The 19,812-nt window shown below is 40.7% G+C and overlaps 1 protein-coding gene across 1 annotated transcript in view; it reads left to right on the top strand.

Annotated features, from left to right (window-relative positions):
* Positions 1 to 823: 823 nt before the first annotated feature.
* Positions 824 to 19,812, top strand: part of LOC308515252 (phosphatidylinositol 3-kinase regulatory subunit gamma) — an 84,330-nt gene continuing 65,341 nt past the window's right edge. Inside the window, exon 1 of the mRNA XM_081085864.1 lies at positions 824 to 997. Coding sequence (XP_080941990.1) covers positions 892 to 997 — 106 coding nt within the window. The 5' untranslated portion in view covers positions 824 to 891. The remainder of the gene's footprint in view (positions 998 to 19,812) is intronic.

The following is a 19,812-nucleotide window of genomic DNA, read 5'->3' as shown; positions in this document are numbered from 1 at the left end:
AGGCGCCTCACAGAATTCCCCGGTCTATCCAGGCTGGGTGGAGTGGGAGGGGCAGTGGAAGTGCTGGCCGCCCCCTGCCCGGAGCGGTTGGGTGGCGCCTCAGCGGGGGAGCATGGAGGCGGGGAAGGGTGTCCCCCTCCGCGCTGTTAAAATGAAACTAGTGACTGGAGTCCAGAGCAGAGCGTGAGGGCAGCGGGCGCTGGCGGGCCTCCTGGCAGCCGGCGGGAGCCCTGGGCCGGACGGAGCTCACTGAACTCTCCAACCAACGGGCCCCACGCCCGAGGCTGCAGCAGCTTGGGTCGGAGCCCGAACCAACGGAGCCCGAGTCCGGCCCCTGAGGGCAACGCGCTCTGCAGACCAGTGCGGACCCCGAAACTTGAATGCACTCCCCAGCCCCCTTTTTATGCCTTCCTTTGTCACTTCTCCACCTTGCTCCCAGCGCGTCCCTTTTTTTTTTCCTTTTTCTTCTTTTCTTTCGTCTTCATTTACTGAAGGACACAAAAGTGGCTTCTTCCGCGGGAAGATTTGGAGGCGGTGGGAGCTCTCCTCTTGGAAGAGCGACTGTGTAGAAGGGATTTTTGGGGAGCCGCTTGTGAACACCTTTGCCTTCCGGCCCCCCCTCCGCCCAGCCTCTTTGCACCTCCCGGGGAGCAGAGCCCGTCGATTGAAAGTTCGGGGGCATTTTGCTGGGTTCGGCAGAGGAGGGAGGTGGAGGACCTCGTCCTCGTACCGGTAGTTGCCTGGACTTAATACCGGCCATTGGAAACCCTGAAGTACATTTCCGGGTGGGACTTTTACAAATATATATATATATATATATTTTGAAGTATCAGATTAAAAAAAAATATATGCTTTCTATATATTTCTTGACGACCTGCTCCTGACAGCGCGATGTACAATACGGTGTGGAGTATGGACCGCGATGACGCAGACTGGAGGGAGGTGATGATGCCCTATTCGACAGAACTGATATTTTATATTGAAATGGATCCTCCAGGTACTTGGGAGAAACAAAGAATGTTGTGATGGGTCTGATGTGTGTTTCACAAGGTCTCGGTGATGTATGCAGGGCAGGATTATTGCTGGGTGCGCTAGCTTTGGGATGTGGGGCAGGTTTTGCAGTTTGAGCTGCAGTAAAACTGCTGCTGGTTTACACGGTCAAAGTTTGCAGTTAGGACCCTGATCCTATTGTCCTGCGAGGGTGGGGGTGGGGGTCGGAGTGGGGGTGGGAGGGGAGACCGGCCTTTTTTTTTTTTTTTAATTTTTCTTTTTTACTTTTTTTGCCTTTGCGTGTCGTTCTGGTTTTTGGCCCCCCCCCCCCTCCGCTGCTCCCCCCGCCTCTTTCTTTTTCAATTAAAGATTCTTCTACTTGCAAAGGATGCATTATATCCCAGTCTTGAAGTCAGTCTTCCCCTTTTGGGGGAATTCTTTAAAGCTTGTCATTTCTTACGTTTGTCTCATTTGGTTCGTTGTTTTACCTTCGTTAACTTCTGAAACTGGCTTGCCAGTGTGATTATTCATTTTACGACCCCTCCCCCCCTTTTCTCTTAAAGAAACCAAACGCTGGTTAGTGATTTTCAGGGATTGGGCGTTTTTTTATTCAGTCATGGCCTTAGTCTGAGGTTTTTCTTCTTCGGATATAGTCGCTCAGAGAGATCTACGTGCATATTTTATTACTCTTTAATTTGTGGTGATTTAACTTAATTTATGGGATAGGGTTTGATGTAACCTCAATTCTTACATTAAAAAAGGAAGAACCTTTCTTGTGTGAATATATGTGATGTGTACATATATGTGATAGGTTCGGAGACATATAAAGTATACATATACTGTATTTCTACTTTAGAGCTTTGTCTGAGACCCTTACAGACATTTTGTGTATCAGGTAGGAAAGGAAAAGGAAGGGAAAATGGAAAAGTTGGGTAATTTTTTTTCTTTAAAATCTACCCCATTTTAGAATTATTAGCTGTCAGATTTTCAAACCGGGTTTGCAATTATGGACAGTGCTTTATGTAATGATTTTGAATAAGTAGAGGGCCTTTGTGGCTTCCAGTTTTTGTTGAGCATGAATTCGTTATGTCTTTTAGAAATGTGTTATAGTTATACCTACAGAGTAATTTGTGTCATTGGGGAACCTCAATTATTATAAGCCTATGTATTTTTGGAAACGTTTGAAAGGATTTGCGACCATGCAAGTGTAGTGAAGTATAACTGCCTTATAGAATGTATGCAGAAATTATTTCCTGTGTCCTTGTGAACAGTGAATTATCCTCTTTGTTTTTCCCCCCAATTAGTCACAGAGTGTTAAATTATGCTATATTAAAAATTTACTAATATTGAATCAACCTTTTTCACTCTTAATGATCGCTTGGAATTTTTTCCTTTTCCCTTCAATTTGGAGCCTTCATTATTTGCTTTTATAATTGTGACTGCAATCCAGATGCAGCCTTTCAGTGTTTCATAAAGTTTGTAAGATTTGCCACCCATCTATTGTGTGTATTTCCCCCTTTGTTCCCCCCTAATGATAACGCATCATTTCTGTTAGATGCATTTGTCATTCATCTGAATGGAAATTAAGTACATCATTGGTTCCTCTCTTGTAAAAAGTAAGATGACTAATTTTAGATTTCTGTTATTATAAGAATTATATATTCAAACTGCCTTAGAATCATACTGTGTCTTGTCTTACAGACATACAAAGGGATTTTGTTGGGTGGAGAAGTGAATGGGGAGGAGGGGAGAAAATGAAGAAGGCACTAATGTTTGAAAAATATGGGCCTAGTAGAAGAATATTGGCCAAGTTTAGTTGAGTTGTCAAAAAATGATTTTAAGAATAGTTGGACTATTATAATTATGTAGTGATATGGGTCTTATGGGGTTATATAGAAAATTCTGATCCAAACTTTGTGTATTCCATGGCAGTAAACTTTGGAGTTATATGCATATGTTGTTCTTTATTACTTCTTTTGTTCTGATCAAGACAAATTTCTTAATGTAGAATATTGTTAGTTATTTCTAACAGCTTTTTAAAAAGGAAGCACACTTGAATATGCTGAACTGCCTATGAAGTGAATGGTTTTTACTGGAAGTAATGTGAACATCAACCTTGTTTTGTGTAATAAATTAAATTTTGAAACGTTTAAACTAAGTAAATTATTAGTGAAGAGGTTGTAGCATGTCCTGTATCTGACTTTTTCCTAGCTAGCTCCTCACCCAGATCAAGCTCTTATTATTTCCTGCCTGGATTGGTGTGATAGTGTACTAATTGTTGTCCCCTGTTTCTATTCTGTCCAGTCCACAGTATCATTAAAGTATCATCTGATAATTTACCTTCCAATGGTAAATCTTCCAATGACTTTAAAAAATTACCAAAGGGCTTTGCCTACTGACTAAAGCTCCAGATTGCTTATCCTGTCATAGAAGTCCCTCTATTTTTGCTTCCAACCTAATTTTCATGTCTATTCTCCTACTGGAGTCCATCATAAGTTCTATGGAAGCTATTTTGTATTTGCTGTTCTTGAATGTATGGTTTTTTTCCTTTTTCTGGGATGCCTTTCATTCCCAATGGTTACTGGTTGAGATTTTATAAATGCTTGGGGCCCAGGTTAGATGCCTTCTTTACCAGGATGTATGTTCCCTGACCCCTTCTGTTAGAAGACATCACCCTCTCTTCTAGCCCTTTTCATGTCCAAAGCTTGTAGATAGTGGTCTACTAGCTAGTACTTTAGTTTTGACATTGTTACTGTTTTTATTTTGGGAAGATGTAATCAATGATTTCTTTTTTAAATTAGTGGATACAATTTTTTTTAAGGTTGTCTGTGGACCTTTTTTGTTCTGATCAAGACAAATTTCTGAAATTATCTTTAGGGAAGCAACATCTCTTCAGTAGTAATTAGAAAATTAAATGCTTTAATTGTTTGGCAAAGCATAAATATAGAAAGGGCTATAAAGTGATTCTCAATTTTTTTGGTCTCAGTACTTAAAAAAAATTTTTTTTAATTGATTTCAGAGAGGAAGGGAGAGGGAGAGAGAGATAGAAACATCAATGATGAGAAAGAATCATTGATCGGATACCTCCTGCATACCCCTCACTGGGGATCGAGCCTGCAACCCAGGCATGTGCCCTTGACTAGAATCGAACCCGGGAACCTTCAGTCCACAGGCTGATGCTCTACTGAGCCAAACCGGCTACTTGTTTTATACTCTTAAAAATTATTGAGAGCAATAAAAAGATATTAAAAAAATTATTGAGGATCCCAAAGACCTTCTATTTGAGTTATATCTATTGAAATTTACTGAATTAGAATAAAAATGAATTAAAAATATTTAATTCATAAATAGTAAAGTATTACATGTCAACATGTAACATAACTTTTTCAATAAAAAACTATATTTTCTTTTAAAAAAATATTTTTGTTGATTTTAGAGAGAAAGGGAGAGGGAGAGAGAGAGGAACATTAATGATGAGAGAGAATCATTGATTGGTTGCCTCCTACCTGTTGTGCCCTGACCAGGAATCTAACTGTGATCTCCTGTTTCATAGGTCGATGCTTAACTGTTGAGCCATGCTGGCCAGGCAAAAACTATATTTTCGAAAAAAGTGATGAGTGGCATTGTTTTATTTTTTTTTACAAATAACTTTAATGTCTGACATAATAGAAGACGTCAAAATTTCCATGTCTGCTCCTGTATTTAGTCTGTTAAGATATCACAGTTCATAGCTTCTGGAAAGCTCCACTGTACAGTTGTGAAAGAATAAGAGTGCAAAAGACAAATCATGACTTAGTAATACTATGAAAGTATTTTTGACCCCTTGGACCCTCAGAAAGGGTTTAGAACTACTAGTCCAGAAGTTACCTGACTATACAATTTGATGGCCAACCTAGTGAAGTGTCTTCTGACTTTTTTGAAATCAGATGAAAAGATTGTTTCAGGAAATTAACTTACCCTAATACTTGGTATTTTCATCCTAGTAAAATTTAGATTAACATTCTGATGGAGAAACTGCTACACTGGTCCTGTGGTTGGGGAAAAGATCTGCGGAGAAACACATTGAAGAAATAGGTCACCTGCCACCCTATGGTCCTTATTGTTAAGAGATTGGGCATTCTATTTCTGTGGTTGAATTATTCTTTATAACTCTGAACATTGGGTGGGTTTCATCTTACATAAATGCTTCTCCTATGTGTGGTAAGATATTTCTTTTATAAGCTAGGTGTCAGTTTTATTTTATTTTCTCAATCCTCACCCGAGGATTTTTTTTTCTATTGATTTCTAGAGAGAGTGGAAGGGAGTAAAGAGGGGGTGAGAGAGAGAAACATTGATTGGTTGCCTCCCGCATGCGCCCCTACGGGGTGGGGAACCTGCAACCCTTGACTGGGAATCAAACCTGATATGCTTTGGTTCGAGGGCAGACACTCTAACCACTAAGCAAACCAGCCAGGGAAGGTGTCAGTTTTGTTTTTTTTTTTAATATATATTTTATTGATTTTTTACAGAGAGGAAGGGAGAAGGATAGAGAGTTAGAAACATCAATGAGAGAGAAACATCAATGAGCTGCCTCCTGCACACCCCCTACTGGGGATGTGCCCGCAACCAAGGTACATGCCCTCGACCGGAATCGAATCCAGGACCTTTCAGTCCGCAGGCCGACGTTCTATCCACTGAGCCAAACCGGTTAGAGCAGGTGTCAGTTTTTAATGATATTGTAGTATGGACAAATCTAGTGTCCCCATGGGAGTTCGACCAGGAGAACAGAAATTCGATCTCTTGCTATGACGTGCGCTGATCACCAGAAGGCGGTGCGGAACATGGCGGGTATCCAGCGGCAGCTGCGAGGTTCTGAGGGAGTGAGGGAAGGAGGAGTCGGGGAGGCCAGGGGAACCACGTGGTGGTGGTGGTGGTGGTGGTGGTGGTGTGCGGGTGGTGAGGGGGAAGGGGAGTGGAGGTGGAGGGGAGGCGGAACCATGCAGTGGTGAAACTATGCGGTGGTGGAACCATGTGGTGGAACCATGTGGTGGTGGGGCGTGGGCAGCGAGGGAAGGAGGAGGTGGGGAGGTGGGGAACCTGATCAGCCCTGATCGCTGGCCAGGTCTAGGGACCCTACTCATGCTTGAATTTTGTGCACCGGGCCTCTAGTGTTAATATAATCAAATGATGTAAAAGCGATGCCATTTTGCATTTTATTGAAAAAGATTAGTGCTTTTATTGAATATATTACAGTTTATAGTATAACCAACTATGTTTCATGAAGGTATGGTGATTCTCCATTGCATAATGCTTTTAAAATTTATTTTCATTATTGTTTGTATGCTGAATGCCTTTATATTTTTCTTATAACGTAGAAGAGATTGGACATGTTTATGGTCACCATATTTAATGAGATAGGTAGAAAAATAATTACAAATATGTCTGTGATATCATAATTTTTATTGATATTAAAGGGGGATTCAAATTGAGTGTTAATAGAAAGAACACAAGCTTTGGAAACAGGTGATATGGATTTCAAATCTGGCTTTGCTTCTTACCCTGCCCAAGGTTATATGGTTAGTACTTAGCTTCTCTGAGCATCTGTTTTCTCTTTTGTAAAATTGAGCTAATACCTACCTTTCAGAATTGTTCTGGGGATTAGATGTACTATATCTAGCATGGTGTTTGGTACATGGTATGTACGCAATTCCATTGTAGCTTATGTTTTTTAAAAAAATATATTTCTTTAGAGAAAGGGAGAGGGGGAGAGAGAGAGAAACATCAATAATAAGAATCAGTGATCGGCTGCCTCCAGCAGGTCCCCTACTAGGGATCGAGCCCGCAACCCAGGCATTTGCCCTTGGCTGGAATCGAACCTGGGACCCTTCAGTCTGCAGGCCAATGCTCTATCCACTGAGCCAAACCAGCTAGGGCATAGCTTGTGTTTTAAAAGCATATTGATATCATATAATCATTCCACATCTGTCTCTTTGGCTACTTTTGTAGACAAATCTTTTGAGCTCTCTAGTCTCATTCTTTTCTTTATCCCTGACATTTAAACTGCGACCATTTTGCTTTTAGAAGAGTTTTTTGGGGCCTTTTCTAGTTATAGCATCTCACGAATCTATGGAAATGTCATTCCAAGTCATCCTTTCTTTTTAGTTTCTGATGCCCTTGCCCAGTTCTGCAGCACCAGATCCATAGCACCTCACATTTAAAATAATTTGTAATGATGGTAATAGCTGCTAACACTTGTTGAATATTTTTTAGACCAAGCAGTATAGTAAATGCTTTTATATGTACTATTTCTTTTAGCCACATAACAACCTTATGAAGTAGGCATTATTATTATCCTACTTTACAGACAGGAAACAGACTTAGATATGATTAGTAACTTATTCAATGCTTCACAGCTAGCAAGTAGCAGAGGAGGTCTTTCTGACTGCTAATGCCCAGGTTCTTAACCAGTACCTCCTAACTGGTTGCTCTGTTTCTAATTTCTTTTTCCCCTCCCCCGAAAGTTTATCCTGAATTCTTCAGTCAGATTTAATTATACTGAAATGTTATTTTCATTGTCTTACCACTCTACTTAGAAATAATCAGCTCTCTATTTTTATACATCTTTGAAGAGATCGTATTCTTTTTTAAAAAAATAAATTTTATTGATTTTTTACAGAGAGGAAGGGAGAGGGATAGAGAGTTAGAAACATCAATGATAGAGAAACATCAATGAGCTGCCTCCTGCACACCCCCTACTGGGGATGTGCCCTCAACCAAGGTACATGCCTTTGACCTGAATCGAACCTGGAACCCTTCAGTCCGCAGGCCGACGCTTTATCCACTGAACCAAACTGGTCAGGGCAAGAGATCATTTTCTTAAACTTGGCATATGTGACCTTTAGTAATATGGCACCAACTTACATTTCCAACTTAATTACTTATCCTCTCTTCTCATTTCTCTTGTAGCCCAACTCCTTGCTATCCTCTGAATATACCCTGCTTTGTCACAACTCCAACCTTTTGCTTATGCTGCTGCTGATATTTAGACCAGTGGCCCGGTGCACGAATTCGTGCACATTGAAAGGAAATTAATTAGAAGAAATATTTTAATATAGCTATTCACCCTTTCTCTATAATAGAAGTGCCAACCAAATTCACCATTGACAATGACAGATAGAAACACACGTGCGATTGGTGCCAGCGAGAGCTTTATATGTATTGCGCATGCACGAGTCAACTTAGCCTTTTATAGATATAGAATAAACTTGCTTAATTAGACCTGCTTTCTGATTTAGCTAAACTTTTTCCAGCCTAGTGAAGCATCCCAACTTCTCTTTCAGGTAATTGTTAGCAACACAGCAGTAAATATCAACATGAAGCAGATTATTATTGTAGATCACACAGGAGAACAAAGGGAAAATATTTAACTGCAGCAGTGTTTGACTATATTCTGCACAGTGAGAAAACCGGAAGTCATTTTCAAGGTCCACCATTTTTTACTTCCTTTCAGTCGGGTCAAGTCTCTAAGCTTTATAAATCTCTATTTTCCGGCTAATGAAAAGAAAAGAGGATTCCACCAAGTCTTCTACCTACCTACTCCAGGACTTCTGTGAGGATCAAATGAGATGAGGCACGTGAAAATGCTTCACCGACATTTGGTTAAAGTGTAAAATGTTTCCGCCTGTGTTCCTGGGCTGAAGAAACTGCAGGGAGGCTAGTCGCTAGGGAGAGGAAGCTGGGCGTTGCTATGTGATGTCATTACCTGGAGCCCACAGTGACCATTTCCAGGCTAGGCTGGAGGCCGCATTTTGTGTCATGGGGTCTTGGCAGCATTGGCTGTGATTTGGTGGGATTCGCTCAGGGGTGGTGGTGGGGTCTGTATCCCACTTGGGAGAAGGTGAGTGTTAGTTTGTCAGCGCCAGGTCCATGGTGCTGGCCAGTGTGTGTCATGGCAGCTCCTGCATTGAGCGTCTGCCCCCTGGTGGTCAGTGCGCGTCATAGCGACCTGTTGGATGGTAGGAGGGACACTTAGCATATTAGCCTTTATATATATAGATACTATACTGTACTATAATTTACTTTCAAAAGTAACTTTGAAAAAGAAATTATCTTAACGTTCTTAGTTTCCATGGTGGGCTATGAAGGGGAGAAGAAATTAAAGTGAAGGAAGCCATGGCATGCATACATGTTTCATTTTACTTTATGTGTTATAGTTGTTAGTATTTTATTTTTTAAATGTATAAACTTTTTTTTGGTGGGTTTTTAAAAATATTTTTATTGATTTCAGAGAGGGAGAGGGAGATAGAGATAGAAACATCAATGATGAGAGAGATCATTGATCAGCTGCCTCCTGCATGCCCTCTGCTGGGGATCGAGTCCGCAACCCTGGGCAAGTGCCTTTGACCAGAATCGAACCCGGGACCCTTTAGTCCACAGGCCGACACTTTTATCTACTGAGCCAAACCAGCTAGGGCAAAGTTTTTGGTATTTTAGAGTAACTAAATTATGATTATGTGTTTTTGCTTAATAGTGTAATGCTTAAGTGCTTGAGGATAGACAATACTATAAAATAGGGAAGTGTTGCTCACTGTTAGACTCAGGTTACTTGGATTTGCAATTTAGCCCTGTATACTTCTAGCTTTGACCTGTGTAGCAGGGGGAAGAATATTAATCCCATCGTAGGGTTATTGTGAAAATTATGAGTTAGTACGTGTAAGATACTTAGAGCAGGTATCTGTTGTTACTATTATTTTCATTACTATTAAGCTAGGATGCTTTGTGACATATCTCTAGTCTTCCATTCAGAGTAAGAACCAGCCTAAAATTTAAATTAAATTGAAAAGCAATTTAAATCTTTATTCCAGCCTTCAAAAATGCTAAAGGGTATTAACATTCATCCCATATTGCAATACTAGTTAAAATCTGATTTTTCCTTTTTTTTTTGTTTTGTTAATCCTCACCCGAGGATATTTTTCCATTGATTTTTATTTTTTATTTATTTTTTAAAAAAATATATTTTATTGATTTTTCAGAGAGGAAGGGAGAGGGACAGAGAGTTAGAAACATTGATGAGAGAGAAACATCGATCAGCCGCCTCCTGCACACCCCCCACTGGAGATGTACCCACAGCCAAGATACATGCCCCTGACCGGAATCAAACCCAGGACCCTTCAGTCCACGGGCCGACGCTCCATCCACTGAGCCAAACCGGTCAGGGCTCCATTGATTTTTAGAGAGAGTGGAAGGGTGGGGGAGAAAGACAGAGAGAGAGAAACATCGATGTGAGAGAGACACATCAATTGGTTGCCTCCCACACTAGCCCCAACCAGGGCCTGGCATCGAGCCTGCAGCTGAGGTATATGCCCTTGACCAGACTTGAACCCGACACCCTTAGGTCAACAGGCTGACACTCTATCCACTGAGCCAGACAGGCTAGGGCTGATTTCTCCATTTTTGATCAGTATCTTTGCATGGTTAAATCCAAAATTGTATCTCTCACAAACTCTCTCACAATAACCTATACAGTTTCATTCTTTTTGTTTCTTTCCTTTCTTCTCAAACTTACTAGTTTCTCTTCCAGGAGTACCTGTTTCCCTTTCAGTCGGTCTCAACCTTCCTAATGCCGCGACCCCTTAATACAGTTCCTCATGTTGTGGTGACCCCCAACCATAACATTATTTTCGTTGCTACTTCATAACTAATTTTGCTACTGTTATGAATCGTAATGTAAAGATCTGATATCCAGGATGTATTTTCAGGGGTCGCGACTCACAGGTTGAGAACCGCTGCTTTAGATGCTCTCCTTTGCTGGTTTAATTACTCTGATCTGTATGATAAGGACCAGGAAAAAAAGGAGTAAAGAAAATAAGCTGAGAATACTCATAGCAGTGTTTTTTATTTTGTCATACTTAGCTGCCATAGAGGGTATAACATGTTTTGACTTTTAGAAATAAGTCTGCTTAGTTTTAAAAGGGCAGTCAGGTGGTTCAGACCCTGTTTGCAGGACATTAGTTCAGGACTTTGGGTTTAATCTTTCTCCTAGTAGTCATGAACTATAAGAGCAGCTATCCTATCTATGTGACTGAGACTGACCTGGGCCTCTCCTTTGATTCCTAGGGATCGACCATGAGCATTTAGAGTAGAGTTGCTAGATAGAATACATGTAATATGTCGCATACAACATTTGGGACATATTTATACTAAAAAATTATTTGTTTATCTGATATTCAAATTTAACTGAATATGCCAACCCTAATTTAGAGAGATGCTAGTCAGTTGACTAAACAATATTTTTTAGTATTCCCTATGGTAACAGCCTGGTTAAATGCAGAATTGTTGAAGTACCTTGGTATATTTTGGGAACTGTAAGTAGTTCAGTTTTGTTGAAACATAATGTGTGTGATGGGAAGTGGTGGTACATGAGTCTGGAGAGATAGTTGAGGGCCAAATCATGAAAGGCCCTGAATGCTACACTTAAAGGTTGGATTTTATCCTGTGGGTAGTTTGGGAAGCCACTGACTGATTGGTTTCAAGTAGGGTAAAGATTTGTTGGTTCCAAAGTGAAAAATAGATTGGAGGAGAAAAAGATTAAAGAAGGGAAACTGCTGGTTAGGAGGCTATTTCAGTAGAGATGAAAAATGTTATAGAAGCCTAAGGTTAAAAAAAAATATGGGTGGGCGGACCCCATGCACAAAATTCAGGTGGACTCATGGAGATTTCCACTGTAATTTTAATTTTGTTTAAGCAACAGAGACAATGTATTAGCCAGTCTTAACTACTGATCCATAGTTGGGCATTCATATGTACTTAATATTTATAACCAGAGGTTTTATTTTTGCTTAATCTTCTAATCATTTTTTAAAAAGTAAATGGAAATATAAAACCTCTCCCCCCTCCCTAAAAAAGCCCAAATTAAGGTAGTAGCAGTGAGAATGAATAGGAGAGTTGTTTAAAAAGTAGAATTGATGGAACTTAGAGATGATCCTGAAAAAAATGAAAGAGAAAGAATCTAGAATGAGTTTTAGTTCTGGCTTGGGAGATGGTGGTGTTATAAGCCAAGAGATGAAATTTAAGGAGGAAGGACAGATTTGGATCATATAGTCTGTAAAATCAAAATGAGGCAGAGGTGAAATGGCTCAGGCTTTCTCCTTTTGGAGGGGTTCTTTTTCTCTTAGGCTTTCCTAGGAGAGGAAAAGTGACTGGCTTTTACTGTTTCCAGTTTTGAAATCTACAGCAGATGGTAGTAAATCAGGTACTGAGTTCCTCAAGGTGTGGGAGAGATTGCAGTGGGACCCTGACTGTGCCCAGGGTATTAGTTACTAAGGTCATATTAAGTTTCTAGATGTGTAAGCTGCCTCATCCCTTTTGCAAGCCAGTGGACATAAATTATAAAAAAATTAACTCTTAAGATTCATGAGTTATGCCCGGCTGGTGTGGCTCAGTTGTTGAGTGTCGACCCAGGAACAAAGAGGTCTCTGGTTCTATTCCAGGTCAGGGCTGATTGATGATTTTCCTCTGTCATCGATGTTTCTATCTCTCTATTCCTCTCCCTTGCTCTCTCTCTCTCTAAAAAAAAATAAATAAAAAAAAATCAATAAAAACATAAAAAAGCAAAAGATTCATCAGTTAGGTTTTGAATAGTGGAAATGTGAATTGCTACAGCCATTTCGGAAAGTTTTGCAATACTATATAGTAAAGGTCCTCTTCTGGAAATCTGTTCTGTAGAAATAAAAGTATCAACATGTAAAAGCATATAGATGCAATATTGTTTTGTTTATTTTTTTTAATCCTCACACGAGGATATGTTCTTACTGATTTGAGAGAGAGAAAGATAAACATCGATGTGGGAGAGAAACATCAATCGGTTGCCTCCTATGTGCACCCTGACCCGGTATGTGCTCTGAACGGGATCAAATGTGCAACCTTTCAGTATACAGAATGATGCTCCAACCAACTGGCCAGGGCTATCGTGTTTTTCTTTAGAGTTGTATTCCTAAATGATATATTTTAGTTTTGCCTGGTTTTGGATTTCATATATATGGAATTATAACACATATATTCTTTTATTATGGTTTTATTCAGCATTATGTTGAGTCATCTATACTGTTTTCACATATTGTAGGTTCTTTTTTTTGTTAGTATATGGTATTTCATTGTATATCACAGTTAATTTCTACTATTTTTTTAAAATATATTTTATTGATTTTTTACAGAGAGGAAGGGAAAGAGAGATAGAGAGTTAGAAACATCGATGGGAGAGAAACATCGATCAGCCGCCTCCTGCACATCTCCCACTGGGGATGTGCCCGCAACCCAGGTACATGCCCCTGACCGGAATCGAACCTGGGACCTTTCAGTCCGCAGGCCGAAGCTCTATCCACTGAGCCAAACCGGTTTCGGCTAATTTCTACTATTTTTTAAATTTAAATTCTTTATTGTTGAAAAATTGCATGTGTCTCCTTTTTCCCCTGTTGATCTCTCTCCACCTGCTCCCACCCCCAGCATAATTTCTACTATTGATAGATATTTGAGTAGTTTCTGTTTTGGCTATTACGGATAGTGCTGCTATGAACATTTATCACATGTCCCCTGTTTTCACATCAATGCATTTCTGTAGGGTATATTTAGGATTCAGAATTCCGTGTATTTAGATTCTAGAACATGTATATCTCAGCCTTTCTAGAGAATGCCAAACTACTTGCCACCATAATAGTATACTAGTATGAGTTATTCTACATCTGCAATAACCCTAGGTATTGTCAGACATTTACATTTTTTCAAATCTCATAAATGTGTAATGATCTCATTGTAGTTTAAGTTCATTTGCATTTCCTTATTCCTAATAATACTTGATCATCTTTCCTTTTTTTAAAAAATATTTTTATTGATTTTAGAGAAGAAGGGGAAGGGAGAGAGAGATGGAAATATCAATGATGAAAGAGAATAATTGATCAGCTGTCTCATTTTTTCATGTGTTGGCCATTTGGTTATCTTCTTTTATGAAATGCCTTTTCATGTCTTTTGTCCATTTTTCAGCTGGATTTTCTGTTGTTTTTTCTTATGGTTTTTTAGGAGTTACGGGTTCTGGATATCAGCCCTTGTCTGTAACATATATTGCAAATATCTTCTCTTAAGGTGACATTTTGAGTAGAAATGTAATGAAGGGTGTGGGGATAGTTGAATGAAGGGTACTACAGATAGAGTGAACAGCAGTTACAAAGATCTCAGGGCAAGAGGGGTTTTGAAATGTTGCAGGAGCAGCAAAGGATGCTTACCTGAAGTTGGGAAGGAGAGGGGTGAGAGGATCTCAGAAAAAAATGAAGCAAAATGAAAAAAAGACTCATGGAATGTAACTAGTAAAAATCGAAGCTAATAAAAGAGAAATATGCAAATTGACCGTATCTCTGCTACACCCACCAGCCAATCAGGAACAAATATGCAAATTAACCCAACTAAGATGGCAGTTAATTTGCATACCAGGCACCAGTGGCCAGGGTCCGGGAAACATCATAAGGCACCCAGGTCACTCTGAGGTAGGCCCCGTGTGGACCCTGAGCATCCTAGGAAGGGTCTGAGCCAGAGGGCTCCTGGGCAGGGCCTGAGCCTGCAATCAGAGCCAAGGGGGCTCCTGCCCAGGCTTAAGGCTTGGCTAGAGGCTTGAGGCCTGGGCAGGTGCAGAGCCGCCGATCGGAGCAGACTGGGGCTTCCCTGCCCAGGCCTAATACCCTTCTGGCCTGGGCAGGGGTGGAGCCTGCGATTGGAGTGGGCTGGGGGTCCCCTGCCCTGGCCTAATGCCCAGCCAGAGGCCTTAGGCCTGGGTAGGCGATCAGAGTGGGCTGGGGGTTCCCTGTTCAGGCCTAACTCCAGGCCAGAGGCCTTAGGCCTGGGCAGGGGCCGAGCTGGGGATCAGTGTGAACTACAGAGGAAACACCTTTTCTGACCGCTCATTGGCTAAGCTCCCTGTATGCCACTGGTAATATTCTTAGTAATTTGGGTAATAAAAATCCAAGAAGGTGATGTAGGGTTTTTCCACCTCACTCCTGGAGAAAAAAACAAAGGTCTGCTGCTGGAGGGCTAAGAAATGTCATATCCTGCCCTAGCCAGTTTGGCTCAGTGGATAGAGCCTCGGCCTGCCCACCGCAGGGTCTGGGTTGATTCTGATCAAGGGCATATACCTAAGTTGCAGGCTTCTCGCTGGCCGGGGCCCAGGTCAGGGCTCATGCAGGAGGCAACCAATCAAAGTGTTCCTCTCACTTTGATGTTTCTCTCTTTCCCTTTCTCTTCCACATTCTCTAAAAATCAATGGAAACATATCCTCAGGTGAGGATAAAAAAAAAAATAAAGAAATGTCATATCCTGTGAAAGACACATCTTGAAAATGCCTAAAGAAAGTTGTCATTTTTTCATGGTGAAGGGACTGGAGTCCGTGTTGATGAACATACCTTGGTGGCTGTGGTGACTGGCAGTGGCTGCAGCAGCGGGGTGATGGGGCTGGCGCCTTCCCCTGATCAGCCTGGTCACTTCCCACAAAGGGAGGCCAGACTGCGGCTTAGGCCGCTCCCCAAGGGGAGCAGGGAGTGGGCCTAAGCCATCAGTAGGACATCCCTTGAGGGCTCCCAGTATGTGAGAGGGGGCAGGCTGGGCTGAGGGACCCCCCCCTCCCGGTGCACGAATTTCGTGCATCGGGCGCCCAATGTAGGTTATAAAATCCATTCCTTGATACTACTACAAATATGTAAAAACTAGAGGCGTGGTGCACGAATTTGTGCCCCAGTGGGGTCCCTCTGCCTGGCCTGTGGCATCAGGCGAAAACTGCTCTCTGACATCCCCTGAGGGGTCCTGGATTGAGAGAGGGCACAGGCCAAGCCAAGGGACCCTATTGGTGCACAATCGGGGCAGGGGAGAGATGGGAGGTTGGCGAGCTGGGGAGGGACCGAGGGAGGGCTCCAGGGCACGTCCGGTCCGTCTCACTCAGTCTCGCTCAGTCCCGATAGGTCGGACCCTACCAGCAAGCTAACCTACTGGTTGGAACATCTGCCCCCTGTTGGTCAGTGCATTTCATAGCGACTGGTCAACTGGTCAACTCTCTGCCCCCTGGTGGTGAGTGTACATCATAGTGAGCAGTTCAGTGGCCTTAGCGTGTCATTAGCATATTACACTTTGATTGGTTGAATGGGCAACTGGTCAACCGGACACTTAGCATTATTAGGCTTTTATTATATAGGATAGAATTTGGTAAAGGAAAAAAATCGGAATATGATCAAATGAAAACATTGATTTGATGATGGGATTATGGGCTATTTCCCCCCTAGATTTGTTATTAAATAGTAAAAGCAATGTTAAAAAAATTACATTTGAAAAGATTTATGAGTATATACTAAAGTTTGAAAAAAATTAATCTTAAGAAAGATAAACTTGGAGCTACCTCTTTCAGGGCATTGATAAGTAGAAACTATGTATTAGTTTCTTATTGCTGCCATAACCAATTACCCTAAACTTGGTGGCTTAAAACAACACAAATTTATTTTTTGCAGTTGGATGTCAAAAGTTCAGCAAGCTGTATTCCTTTTGGATGCTCTAAAAGAGAAATCTGTTTTCTTGCCCTTTCCTCCTAGAAGTTGCCTTCATTCCTTGGCTTCTGAGCCCTCAGTCCATTTCATAGCCAGTAGTCGTGCATCCTAAATCAATCAATCAATCTCTCTCTCTCTCTCTCTCTCTCTCTCTCTCTGCCTCTGCCATTTCTTCTCTGCTTCTGTTGTGCTATTTCCTTTTTAGCCTCTGAAATTTCTGCCTCACTCTTATAAGGATCTTTGTGATTTCTTTGGCTCCCTTGGATACTTCAAGATAATCTTTTCATCTTAATATTCTTAATTACATCTGCAAAGTTTCTTTTGCCATGTTATGTAACATTCACAGGTTCCAGGGATTGGGATGTGGACATTTTTGGAGGGTCATTAATTTACCACAGATTCTATACATTTGAGAATAAATTCACTAACTCTCTTGTGATTTGATGTGAGGAATTGGAAGTACAGATAAAAGAGAGAGGATCCTTATTAGCAGAGAATGATCTTGATGAAGGTTGTATCTTAATTTTGAATATTCTACAACATCTGCCATAGAGGGCTACCTTATAGTTAGCCTTACATTATGTGAGGGGTCTCTGAAAGACTGGAAACTTTTTTTTTTTTAAACATATTTTATTGATTTTTTACAGAGAGGAAGGGAGAGGGATAGAGAGCCAGGAACATCCATGAGAGAGAAACATCTATCAGCTGCCTCCTACACACTCCCTACTGGGGATGTGCCCGCAACCAAGGCACATGCCCTTGACCGGAATCGAACCTGGGACCCTTGAGTCCGCAGGCCGATGTTCTATCCACCGAGCCAAACCAGTTAGGGCTAGACTGGAAACTTTTAAGTCATACCTTCATATAGTTGCTGCTTTGAGAGGAAAGAGGATTGTACTTTTTGTTAGAAGACTGGTTTAAATTTGGCCTGCTTAACAACTGTGTGACATTGAATAGTTCTCATCTATAAAATGGGAGTAGTAATACCTTTAACAAAAAATATTTTTCACCCGAGGACATGTTTAGAGAGAGAGAGAGAAAGACAGACAGACAGACAGACAGACAGACATGGATCAGTTGCCTTCTGTATGTGCAACTAGGGATTGAACCCACAACCCAGGTATGTGCCCTGACCAGGAATCGAACCAGCAACCTTTCGATGCACAGGATGAAGCTACTCTGACCAGGGCTCTTTTTTTAATTAAAATTCTTTAAGTTGATTTTTAGAGAGGAAGAGACAGAGAGAAACAGACAGACAGACAAACAGAGAAACATCAATTTGTTATTCCACTTATTGATGCATTCATTGGTTGGTTCTTGTATGTGCCCTGACCAGAGATGGAACCTACAACCTTGGCATATTCAGACTATGCTCTAACCAACTGAGCTACCCAGCCAGGGTGGGAGTAGTAATACTCAATTCACAAAGACTTTTATAAAAATTTAAAAATGTAATATACACACACACATTTGCAAATAAACATTTATGTATAAGGAAATAATACTTAGCTTAGTATCTGGCATATAGCAGGTACTCTCTTTTCTTGAAGGTCAGTGTTTTTGTGATACAGTAACAGAGAAATGTTAGAGAAGCTAGCGTGCGGGGCATGTGCGAGGTTTCGCTAGAGGTAGCTGCACATCTCACTTACCAGAAGCTTCCTGACTAGTGTGTTTGATTCTAAGATCAGAATGGGTAAGATTTTGGGATAAGAAAAGTATGGGTTAATATTTGTAGCTAATATGGTTGCTCATCATTCTTTTTCTATGACTCATTTTACTTTTCTATGAGAAATTTCAAAAATTTGTTTCTGTCTCCAGGCTGACTTTTTTTTTTCTTTTTTCTGCCTTCAGTAAAATTCCACTGCTGTTATTTCAGCATAATTATTATTGGATTTTTCAGTTCCTCTCTATGGTAAGCCTAAATGCTGATGATTTCATGCATTAATTCAACAAATATTGCCTTCTATCTGTGAGACAGCACTAGAGCTACAAAGATAAGAAAATGTGTGTCCTCGAGGAGCTCACAGTTTTAGTATAAAGACAGGTCAACAGCTAAACTATAATGAAAAAGCTTTATATCAGAAGATTGAGAAAAACTCTGGAATTAAAGAGGAGTTAGTGGTTAATTAGGCCTAAAGATGTGAGGGAAGGAAAAAACTATACACAATCTGAGTAGCTAGATAATGAGGGGTTGTGGGAGAGGGAGGAATGGGCTTTCTGTGAGGTACAGGGAACCATATGTACAAAGGCATGAGAAAGTTTGTATGTTGGGATGAGCTGCAGGTGATTTGGTGTGGATAGGGTGAAAGGAAATGAGCACAGAAGAATAAGAAGGAACCAGACCATGAATGGTCTTATATGCCATGCTTAAGTGTTTGAACTTTATGCTATAGGTAGTGGGGAACTCTCTTTTTTAAAAATATGTTTTTATTGCTTTCAGAGAGGAAGTGAGAGGGAGCGAGAGAATGAAACAATAATGAGAGAGAATCATTGATAGGGTGCCTCCTGCATGCTCCTACTATGGATTGAGCCTGCAATCCGGGCATGTTCCCTGATCAGGAATGGAACCACAACTTCTTGGTTCATGGGTTGACGCTCAGTCACTGAGCAACACCACCCATTAGTGGGGAACTCTTGAAACATAATATGCTTCACCAGTATAATTAGATTTAGAATTCAAAAACTGCAGGGAAGGTAGGAAAAGAACAAGAAGATTGGTCTTTGGAAAGCCCAGGGAGATATTTTTAAGGAGAAAAAAATGGCTAACATTCTAAAACTTAAAGTGATTATGTAAAATAAAGATAGAAAAGTTTCTGCTGGATTTTGTTATTGAGAAGACATTAACAAGACATATATTTAATAAATGGGGTAGAAATCAAATTATAATAGATTGAAGAGTGAATGGGAGATGAGAAAATAGTATATGAGTATTGACCAGTGTTTGAAAACTTACTGTGAAGCATAAGTAAGAAGTAGATGGAGAGAGGCGTAGATCTAAGAAACACATTTTTGTTGTTGTTGTTAATGATAAAAGAATTGAACATGTTTTGTTTTGGTGGAGATGATAAAATAGAAATAAAGTTGAATATATATATGGGTGTGTATGATTTGATGAAACAGGAAGGTGATGAGTTTGGAGGTCAGGAGGGATTATTACCCAGGGAAGAAGGAGAGGTACCTTTGTCTAACTTATAGGAAGAAGATGGGTTTGAAGAGAATGTAGGTTGGAAAATTGGGTGAGGTCAGATTTCTTTTTTCTGGTGTAGGGCGGTTG

Source organism: Myotis nattereri (genome assembly GCF_964212035.1).
Source record: "Myotis nattereri genome assembly, chromosome: 3".
NCBI lineage: Eukaryota > Metazoa > Chordata > Mammalia > Chiroptera > Vespertilionidae > Myotis > Myotis nattereri.
This window is presented reverse-complemented; position numbering and strand designations above follow the sequence as displayed.